Source organism: Lycorma delicatula, chromosome 6, assembly GCF_047948215.1.
Source record: "Lycorma delicatula isolate Av1 chromosome 6, ASM4794821v1, whole genome shotgun sequence".
NCBI lineage: Eukaryota > Metazoa > Arthropoda > Insecta > Hemiptera > Fulgoridae > Lycorma > Lycorma delicatula.
Window position 1 is genome coordinate 88,596,191 of NC_134460.1, and position 11,479 is coordinate 88,607,669.

At 28.3% G+C, this 11,479-nt stretch overlaps 3 protein-coding genes across 3 annotated transcripts; all 3 read left to right on the forward strand.

Moving 5' to 3' along the window:
• Positions 1-3,351: 3,351 nt before the first annotated feature.
• LOC142326894 (general transcription factor II-I repeat domain-containing protein 2-like) lies at positions 3,352-4,089 on the forward strand. Its single transcript, XM_075369625.1, has one exon. It carries the CDS (start codon positions 3,352-3,354, stop codon positions 4,087-4,089), a length of 738 nt encoding a protein of 245 aa, XP_075225740.1.
• Positions 4,090-4,092: 3 nt separating this feature from the next.
• LOC142326895 (general transcription factor II-I repeat domain-containing protein 2B-like) lies at positions 4,093-4,650 on the forward strand. Its single transcript, XM_075369626.1, has one exon. It carries the CDS (start codon positions 4,093-4,095, stop codon positions 4,648-4,650), a length of 558 nt encoding a protein of 185 aa, XP_075225741.1.
• Positions 4,651-4,732: 82 nt separating this feature from the next.
• On the forward strand, positions 4,733-5,197 carry LOC142326896 (SCAN domain-containing protein 3-like). Its single transcript, XM_075369627.1, has one exon. It carries the CDS (start codon positions 4,733-4,735, stop codon positions 5,195-5,197), a length of 465 nt encoding a protein of 154 aa, XP_075225742.1.
• Positions 5,198-11,479: the final 6,282 nt, after the last annotated feature.

Below are 11,479 nucleotides of genomic sequence, written 5' to 3' on the forward strand. Positions count from 1 at the left end.
AGTAACGTATGCATTTTTTATTGCGTACTTCACTTTTGAAGCTGTTGATGCATTAAAATAATCATACGGATTTTTACGTTAAGGTTCTGTTGTAAGTTAAAGGAGATTATACTTGAAGTTTGAATTATTTTCATCTTCTTTTTAATAATTTCTAGTATTCAATGGCAATTTTATTTTATAGAAAGTAAAATATTCTCTAATAAAATATTTTAAGTAACAGTATCATTTCATAATATAATTGAATAAATTTCAACAAAACATAGAATTATTTTCTTAATAGAAAAAAAATAGACTCCAAAAAAAACCGGTACAATTGAGTAAGAAAAATAATATTGGTGAAAGGTACTGTATTGTACAGTGGTAACAAAACCACTTCACAAAATTCATTATTTTCTAATATTTTTCTTTTTGTTCATCATACAATAGAATAATCTATTAAAAGATGAAAAGTACCACCGATATTTACATTTTTATTTAAGTTGCTGAAACAGCTTTGTCAAAAGTTGAGTTACAAGTTTTTTTTTTGTTCGTTTAATTATTTTAATATTAGGTACAATACATCATTGATATTTTCCTTTCCATACTTTTATAGATAAAAAATTTATGTACTATAACCTTGAAATATGATACAATTTTCTAATTGCTGCATGTAGAGAGCGCAGTAGTATACCGCATTCATCAGCAATATTTAGTATGAAAAAGTATGGTGAGGAGTGGGAGCAAACATGGTGCTCATATTTGACCAAATATTATATAAAAGGATGTTTTATCTCAGAATTTAGATCATTTCCCAAGGAAAGAAATTAATTTTTGTGCAAGTTCAAAACCATCAGTAAAAGGCTGGATTCATCTTTACACCCATGAAATAAAGAAAACAATGGATACCAAGGAGGGAACTGATGCTGAAGAAGTAAAAATTAATGACTTCTCTTGGAATGGTCATGGTCACTGTTTTTTTCATATGCAAAGGACATAATTTCATTGACTATCTTACAAAAGGGAAAATTAAAAAATCATCATTGAAAATAAATAGATGTATATTCATATTATGCCAGTCTGTTATAGCATATTAGTGATGAAATCAAGGAAACTCCAATTGGCCAAACAAAAATTCTGTGCTGTTTTATCATGAGAACTATACTTCAGCGGTTCCAGAGATAAAACTAGCAAAATTGAAGTCAGTAGTCTATAAATTTAACTGATTAAACCTTTAAATTATGCAAAAGATCACAATAGACAAACTAAATGCATATTCATCAACAAATACATGTTAATTTTACATATAGCATGTAAAAACAAAGATCTCAGCATATATGCACAACACAAAATTTACAAACATACAGATTGTGAAATAAATATAAATATTAAAGAAACAAGCAACCATTAATAATAGCACTACTAGCAACTCCACTAAATAAGACATTTTTAATTACCTCCAGTAAAAAATGTTTCAGTATTTTAATATCAAGTAAAATTTTTTTTATTTTGTGGAGTTATAATTTGTTTTTATTTTTACTAAAAGGAAGTAACTGTAAACAATTTTCATAACTTAAAGTGATTCATATCACTGACTGTCAATTTAGAAATATGAATTGGGTGAGTTGTTATTGATGTAATGTCCTCTTATCTTTTAATTATGGTTGTGTCTAACTATATTAGGTGTGCAAATAATACATTTTTATCGAAGATAGTTTTATTTATCAGAATATTTTAACACAGGACAATACCTAATAAAATTACTTCAATTTATATTTATTCTTTTACAGAACTTCTAGGTATAACAGGAATTATTTTAATTACAACAAAAATAAGAATATTTGGGTTTTAATTTTTTAATTACCATTTGGATTCAGTGAAATGCAAATACATTAGCATGAAATTTCAAAGATTTTAAAACATTAATAATTTTAAAATAAATTGTTAATCATGATTTTTGGTAGAATTATATCATTTTAAAAATTATTTATACTCTATACTGTTAGAAACATTTAAAAAACAGTTCTTTCAAATAATCTATGTTAGCTAGAATTTTCACTACACTTTTTTGGGTATCTTGTTCTGTCTTCATTGTTGATGTCTTGTTAGGCAAAAGTTCTTATTGGACTATCAAATTAATTTCATCAACAACAAAATTAAACCACACCATTTTGCTTTGAAGAATCTAGGTAGAATCTTAAGTTTGTGATCATTATTAAATATTTATTAAGATACATTTATTCCCATCTAAAATATAATATTTTGGGTTCATTAAAAAAAATCATAAGTTTTCAGGTTATAAAAATTTCTGTCGCATCATTCTTTGACACCTGTAGATATAATTCGTGTAGATTGATATTAATAAGTTAAAAATGTTTATTTCCTGAGAATTTATAAACATGAATGAATGAGCTACCTTTACTAGGAAAAAAAATAATCACCTATTCATAAAAATAACAATATACCTACCTACCTCTCTCAAAGCAGACAAAAGAACTTTTTTCAAGTAACTCTGCATAATACTTATATGAAAAATGTGCTAATACTTCCACTACCATTTTTAATAAATGATTTGACCCGTTTTAAATATATTCCCTCTGATTTATTTAAATTACATTTACACAACTTTTTAATCTGTTGATGAATTAAATCATATCACATTTAAAAAAGTATTTCTAATTGAAAAAGGAACAAATTTTATGCATCATTATTTAACAATACTTAAGTAATTTTAAGTAATGTATAAGAAATGATTTTATTTACAAATTTATTTATTTTTTGAATTTACATATCTTGTTATTATTATCATTTAATTTTTATGTATTAATTTTATATTTTGTAATGCTGTTTTGATCCCTTGATTCCCAGGAGAATATGGGGTAATTTCTTTTTTAATTTGTGAAACAGAACACTACCTATTCTAGACATGATATAACTAACATATATAATATAATGGCTTATAATATATAGCAGGGATGGCCAACAAGTCGACCGCGGTCGACCGGTCGACCGCAAACGCTTTAAAAGTAGTCCGCGAAGCCAAAGTTGAACAATTTGTTCTAACTTAAATAAATGATTGAAATTCTTAATTCTATAATTTAATCTTACAATAATAAATTATTTGTGAAACATACACATACTGTTTATATTTATCCTGATAAGATAAACAATGTAGTAATACTGAACGCGCTCTGTCGGCGCTAGTTGGTAGCTGTGTGGCCGGGTGTCTCAACTTGCTTTTTCTCTGTAGCGAACATAGAGTTAGATAGTAAAGTGACAGCCAGTGAAGTGACAGTCAGTGATAGCGAACAGAAGTAAGTATGTTAGTTATTGTTTTAAATATTCCGTAATAATATTTAACCCTATTATTTTAGAATGAATAATCCAAGTACAAGCAGGAAAAAAACGTATCATTATCACAGTGAATGGGAAGAAGATTATTTCTTTACTATGATGAAAGATAAATGTATCTGTTTTATTTGCGATGCAACAGTAGCTTTGTCTAAGAAAGAAAACGTTAAAAGACATAATGTAACAAATCATAAAAATTACGAAGAAGATTATCCACGTGGCACTGCGTTAAGAAAAACAAAAGTGCAACAACTGAAGGCACAAATAACTGCACAACAAAATATTTTTTTAAAATACAATACAAATTCGAAGACAACTACGATTGCTTCATTCAACGTCGCTGAAACTTTGATTAAACACAACAAACCGTTTCAAGATGGGGAAATATGGAAAGAGGCATTCATTAAAGCTGGAGAAGAATTGTTTCAGAATTTTAAAAATAAATCTGAAATAATGACATTAATCAAAAATATGTCGTTATCGCGAAATACAGTTATGCGTAGAACAGAAGGAATGAGCCGAAATCTTGAAGACATTTTACATGAAAACATTAATAAATGCGTTGTATTATCACTGCAGTTTGACGAATCTACGGACTATATCGGTACTGCACAATTATGTGTTTTTATTCGAATGGTTTTCGATGATATGTTGGTTACAGAAGAATTATTAACTATTATTCCAATGCATGATCGCACAAGAGGTCAAGATATCTTTGATTTATTTAAAAATTATATTGCACGAACAAATTTTCCAATCTGAAAGATGGTATCAATAACCACTGACGGGGCTCCAGCAATGATTGGCAACAAAAGTGGCTTCGTTGCTTTGTGTAAAGGTGATGATGACATTCCAAATTTTATTGACTATCATTGTATCATACATACTCAAATATTATGTTCAGAAGTGTTAAAATTCAATCATGTTATGGATGTTGCGTTTAAAATTGTAAATTCCATAAGATCTAAACGTTTGTCACGTCGTCAGTTTCGCGCTTTGCTGAATGAATGCGGTGAAGAACACAATGAACTGTTACTTCATACTGATGTAAGATGGTTAAGTCATGCTACATTTTTAGCAAGATTTAGAGAACTTCTGCCACAAATAACCTCATATTTACAATCTAAAGGTGATTCATATCCGCAATTAAATGATCAAGAATGGCTTCTCGATCTTGCTTTTTTCTGTGATGTTACTGAAAAATTAAACCAATTAAATCAGCAACTACAGGGTAAAGGTAAAACAATAATACATACGATTAGCATTTTGAAGTCATTTTTAGGAAAAATTAAATATGCTTGCGATGCAACTAAAGCGTCGTGATTTAAAACACTATCAAAATCTGGCAGATGAATCTAAAAATAACAAGACTGTTGCTTACGACAAATATGCTGATGTTATTGGAATGCTTCTAAATGAATTTGATAGAAGATTTCTCAAACTAAGTGAACTTGAAGATATTGCCTGTTTTTTATCTTACCCGTTTAATGACATCGACGTTGAAAGTCTTGCCCAGAAACTTCACAATTTTCTTAATACTACAAATATAGCAGAATTAGAAGAAGAAATACTAAATATTAAATGCGATATAAATCTAAAATCAATGGTTTCAGATAGCAATTTTTGGAAACTAATATGCAAAGATAAATATCCAAATATTTGGACAATTGTTGTTCGTTTCAATGCCTTCTTTGGCTCCACATATTTATGTGAATCCGCATTTTCTTATATGAATGCGATCAAAACAAAACAGCGATCGCAAATAACGGATCTACATTTAGAGTCGTGCTTAAGAATTGCTTTAAGTTCATATGAGCCAAATTTTGAGAAACTTGCTGCTCTTATGCAATGCCAAGTTTCATCCAAATAAAAATTGTATGCTTAAAATTTGTTTTGTTCGTATTTATTTCTTAACATTGTATTTTTTAAAATTTTAATAAATATTGTTTGAATTCATAAAATAAAAAATATATCGTAGGCTTAGATTGCAAACCTGCTAACTCATATTCAGCATATTTTGCACAACTTTCTTAAAACGCATAAATTTTTTGCTTGTCACGTGATTTCAATTAAATAGGTGCATAATAGCGGTGTTTCATAGCCAATGTAAGGTGTTTTTCTCTTTCTAATAGTGTGAAAATGTAATTTTTGACCAAAAGTGGAAGTTTGCAATTTAAATCGGCGATATAATGACTTCTTTAATTATCTTCTAAAATTTTAAAATTATTTGCCCATATCCATAGTCGACCGCAGACTATATTTTATGGAAAAAGTAGCCCCTAAAAGCTAAATGTTTGGCCACACCTGATATATAGGCTATATAATTAACATTATGTGTATTAATCTAAATAGAATATTTATTTATTCATATATTTTCTAAATAAGATGTTACAAAATCCTTAGGATATAAGCAAGTACAGTTTATCATTATATTCAGGACCCATTTATATTTCAAGGTCAGTAAACAATTTTTTCGGGTATAAAAGACGAAGCAGATGATCAAAATTTTAGAAAGGAATAGAAAAAAGAAAGAGAATGTGATAAATTGATTGTGTGTAATAGAAATTTATAACCAGAATTATGAAATGACAGCTGAAATTAATAAAGTTTTTGATAAAAGATGACTCAAATAGGAAGCTCATATAAAGTATATAAGCAAGGAATATTTTAATTACTGATATTGCAATAAAATTGTATTATAATGAAACAAAATATCATAAATTAAGAATATAACAATAAATTTTGTTCGTAATTGTTAATGTTATTTTTTCTTATTTGTTTTTATGTTTTATTTTCAAAGATATATTATTTGTTATATGTAGGTTTTAAGATAAAAAACTGCAGTCTACCAGTCTACCTAGTTGTATGTCATAATAATGTGAGGCATTTATAGAAAATAGGGCCTATCTCATAAACCAGTATAACTGTCAGAATTCCATTCTCATGGGTGCACATTACTCTATATAAATATCCCACATTTTATAGTAGCTTTTGTAATATTTTTTAGAAATGTATCTTCCCATTATTGTAAAAAAACACCAACTTAAGCTGCAACAAAATGTTTGTATTATTACAAAAATCTTAGCTTTACTTTGTATAAGAAATTTCAATATATATAAGTAAATTTTATTTTAATAATTTATTTAAGGAAAAAATTATTTTTATTAAAAAAAATGCATAACACTTTATTTTTTTTATTAAAAAAAAAAAAAATGCATAACAATTTCTTATAAATTATAAATATTCTTTTGAGGTGTCTAAAACAAAAGTTTTTATAGGTTTACTCTGTCATATTCCTTATATACAGGCTTCATATTCCATATATTATCGGTTACTGTCATTTTCCATATTCCATCTGGAAATCAAACCAGGGTATCTTCTGTTTCACGTTCAAACACATTACCATCTAGGTAATCGTTTTTATTTATGCTAATGTAAATTATGAAAATTAACCAAAACCAATTATTTTGGATAAAAATTGAAAAATTGATTTGTAGATTTTTTGAATTATATCAGATATATAATTTGACAAAATTACCAGAACAAACCAAATATTTATCTTTATCTGAAAATGGTTTAAAATGTGGATTATATTGTAATATAATAAAAGATAAATTTAATGAGAATAAATATAAGTTTTGTACACAACTTACGTTTATAATTATTAAAACTGTAGTATTTTTCATATAATTCCTGTTTTATAAAAACATACTTTTTAAAATTTTTATTTTTTTAAAATCATTTGTAACAGTTTAGGCATGAAATTTTGGGTTGCAGTGAATTTTTCTGGTCTTCTATATTCATAAACAGTAAATAGGTGATTGGAAAAACCACCTTATCACTAATAATGATGGAAAAAAATCATTGTCAAACAACAGTAAGGGACTATGATCTAGGAGCCTTTTAGAATTTTAAATTTATTAAGAATCTACATGTAAAAGTTTTATATCATAAGAAAATTTAACATTTATCCATACTTTTAAATTTATTTTAAGAAAGGGGATTTTTTTATTGTTAAAGGTTCATTTCTCTATTTTTCTTCGGATAAATTTTTATCTTATCCAAGCCAAAGGCAATCTAAACTGAGAGTTTGAGCAGTTTAGACACTTTTTAAGTTATCTTTCCAGTTTTGACTGTTATTGTCTACAATAATTTGCATACAGATTTAGTCAACAATTATTTTACGTTACCAATACAAATCAAAATGCTTTTTTGCAGCATTTTAGAAGAAGAAATGTAGCTTATTTAGTTATTAATTATTGCAATTATTATTATTGTAATTACTACTACCACTATTACTGCTGCTACTTCTGCTATTATTACTTCATGAATGTCACTTTTTCTTTTATTTATTTTAAGTATTTGATTTTTTTAAAATATACATTGGTGTATCTATGATTGTTTAATAATCAAATGCCTGTGCAGTTTTAATTTTAATTAATTTATTTTTTGCAAACAGTTTTTTGAGCATTTTCTATTTTTGAATTTATTATCAATAATTAATAAAACATGTGATTTAAAATATTTAAACAAGTTCATCACTCATAACCCAGCTGCTGAAAACTATCTAGCCTGACCCTCATACCACAACACCGAATCATTCATTCATTTCTTTGTTGAATGAACACATCACCAGTGGTTATTATGTTGTCAACGGACTATCATTCTCATCTGGATTAGCATATAGAATAATTTTTTTTTGTTCTTTCTTGTACAGACATTCAAAAAGAGTTGAAGGTTAAATTATTTACTTGCCAATGTGTATGAAATAGTGTCTTAGAAGGTTTTTTTAGGTTATTAATAAATGGCTTTGATAATAATTGGTTATATAATATGTTTTTGAAGTTAAGGTATGACACTAAATATCTTAATTAAGATTTGGTTTTCCTAAAAATGCATCAATATTAAATCTCAGTAAAAAAAAAATCAGAACATAAAACTATGTAAAGTAAGTCAATGTCCTTTTTTTGTAATTAAATTTTATTTATTTTTTGTAATTATAGTGTACCACATTTATCCTACCACAATAAAATTATCAATACCACAAAACAATTTTCACAGAGTAGATTCTATTAATATAAAAATAATTCTCTACATTAGATTCTCCTTTAAGCAACAAAATAGCTGAAAGAAAATCTAAAAGAAGAATAAAACAAATATGCTTTTTTTTATTGAATTTTCCTTAATGGAGCTTAAGGTAGGTCATTCATCCATAAGAAACTGCCACCTTAAGAAATGGATTATTTGAGATGAAGTAGCATGATGTCCATTCCTTTTATAAATAAACCATGCCATTCCTATATATGTTCAATACCAATTTTATTTCTTCAATCTTATTTTTCCAATTGTTACATCTCTATTCTGTTTAACAATACCACATTTTTCATTCTTTCTTTATAACTTACTGAGATATTTCTTTTATTTCCCTCTATAACCTGTTATTAAAACTTAAATTCTTCTTTTATCCTTTTATAGTTCCTACATTCCAACTAATCATTTTCTTAACTTTCTGTCAGATGATCTGTAGAAACATTTATGGCATAACTTATGGTTTGGTTATTCTAATCTTTGTCTATAATGATTTAAATCCAACCAAGTAAAATAATTGATGTACACAGTATGATTCATTCAGGTGTTAAATAAATAAATTACACACTCACTATGATTTACAAAGATATTAAAAAACAAATTCTTTTTTCATATCAAAACCTGATTATAAATTTAATAGATCACATCAGGATGGTAGGTTTGTCACATAACTAAAACTAGTAGGATTCTTTTTAGGGTTCTAGTAGGATTTCTTTGTCTGGAAAGATCAAAGAAACATTGAAAACATGATATTAATGAATCAAAAAGAGAAGTGGTTATATAAGGAAATAAAAAAAAAAATTATAAAAAATTATAGTAATGAAACTATACGAAGAGAATGAATAAATAAATTATCATCATCATCTTATGAGTATCAGCCTTGAGGCAGGTCACTTGCAGCGCAACTTCTCCATTCTCTTCCAGCTAAATGTTTGTGTTTTTAATAGCTCCCATTTCCTTTTAGACCATCTTCATTCTTTTCAGGCTTCTCTTCTTTGCATCTAGCACAGTGGTCCCTTCTAGCACAGCTTTAATCAACACTTCTCCTTTCATAATATGTCCTAGCTAGATAGCTTCCCTACTCTGAATTGATCTGATTATTCTCATTACTTCTTTATCCTTGACTGTTTCTTTCCATTTAATTGTTTCTAACTTCCATCACATAAACATTTCAAATACTTCTGCCTTTTTTTCTTTTTCTTAGTTTCATATTTTCACACCCATGCAGGACTAAAGTTTAAGTATAATTCGTCACAGGATGCTACTCAACTCTACCTCTATCTTATTACATAACTGTATTTTTTTCTGTTAAATGCTTCTTCAATTACTGTTCTTTTTGTTTTTACTTTCACAATATTCTATTAAAATTAGAATTGACTACCCCTATGTTTTACTGATAAGATTCTTCCTTATTTTGTGTAGACATCCATTAACTTATTGTTATTGATTGGGTTATTGTTTCTTATTATTTTTCATCTTGTTTTTTAGTATTCACTTTTATACCCTTTTTTGTCACAGTGTCTTATAATTTTGTTTTCTGATTGAGGTATAGCTCTTAAATTAATTTTGTATCTTGCTAATTTACTTTGGCTTTTTAATATTTTTATTAGTTTATAACATATGGCACGGATGAGTGCTTTTTCCATACCTTTGGATATACAAATTACCCTAATTCCTTAATCTCATTCTGTATATTTCCTATATCTTATTTGCCTTACCCATATCTCATTGTCCCATTTGTGCCTCTCCTCTTCCAAATCAAAATTGTAATGTTGTAACTATTTGCTCCAATTTCCAACTTAGTCTTCTGTTCAGAATTCACAAAATAATCTTTTTAAAAGTAGCCAAATTAAACTAATTGTTCTGTAAGTTTGACACTTCCCTGCACCAAGCCTTTTGAGTTCTAGATTTATTGTTATTTTGAGAAAGTTTTCTGGTCACATCTTGCTGTTATAAATCATATTTCACATTTTTACCATCTCTTGTAATGATTCTGCATTAAGCTATATAACTCTTCTATCAATAGCTCAACTATTCCATTAGTATTCCAGTACCCATGTGGGATTCCAGTGCGCACGTTGGGAGGAAGACTGTCACACTTATATATCAGTCACTGGCCCACTCAGTGTGGAGAACATCATCACTATCATGTTACAGAGCTTCTCAAACTTTAATACAATTGTGGGATTTGTGGCAGGGATCCTGCTGGAGAAAGATCAGGTGGCAAGGGGTTGATGGACAGCCCAGTCCTCTGCAGAGCTGCCATTTGCCCATACTTGCGTGGGTGGGCAGTAGTGATGAGGCATGGGGATTCCTGAATCCCCGTGCTAAGAAGACTGAGTCCCAGTAGAAGTGTCCCCATTTGAGGCAATGGCATAAAGGCAAAGTCCCAGCCTCCAAGGTGGGGTCCAGGAACAACATAGTCGGGCCTGCTTACCCTGCCATGGAGGTTAGAAGTAGGGCACAAAGAAAAAGATCCTGTCAGCTTGCATGATGGCGAGTTGTGCTGTCATGTTTGGAGGCACCTCCCAGGGCTGTGTTATGCTTAATTGTGGGTCTGGCCTGTGGAGGGAAGTGGGTGAGGTGGAGGTTTAGTCGGTAGAGTGCAGATATACATAAGGACATTAACAAGATTTTGCGAAACCTGTTAGCAAGTCCAACACTCTGTCCATAAATGGGATTCTTCCCTCAACAAGAAAAAATCATGGAATCATAATTTAATTTAAAAAAAAAATAATAATTTCTTAATTAAACACTTTCTTTGAAGTAATTTAATATTTAATCCTGAAAACTTCTTTACCCTGATTTCTGTTTTTATTTTTTCAGTAGAGTTTTAATTTCTTTATTTCACTATTTACATTGTTATAGTACTGAACTGTTAGAAAAGTTCTGCTTTTAAAATTGAAGTTGGCTGTAATTTAAAAGAGTATATGACTATTTTGTATGTCTACCAGTCAATTTGTGCTTATAACTACATAAATAAATATTAGCTCATAGATGGTATATATACAAGTACAAATAAGTTCTTTTTTTAATACAACTTTTATCATAAATATCACTCAAC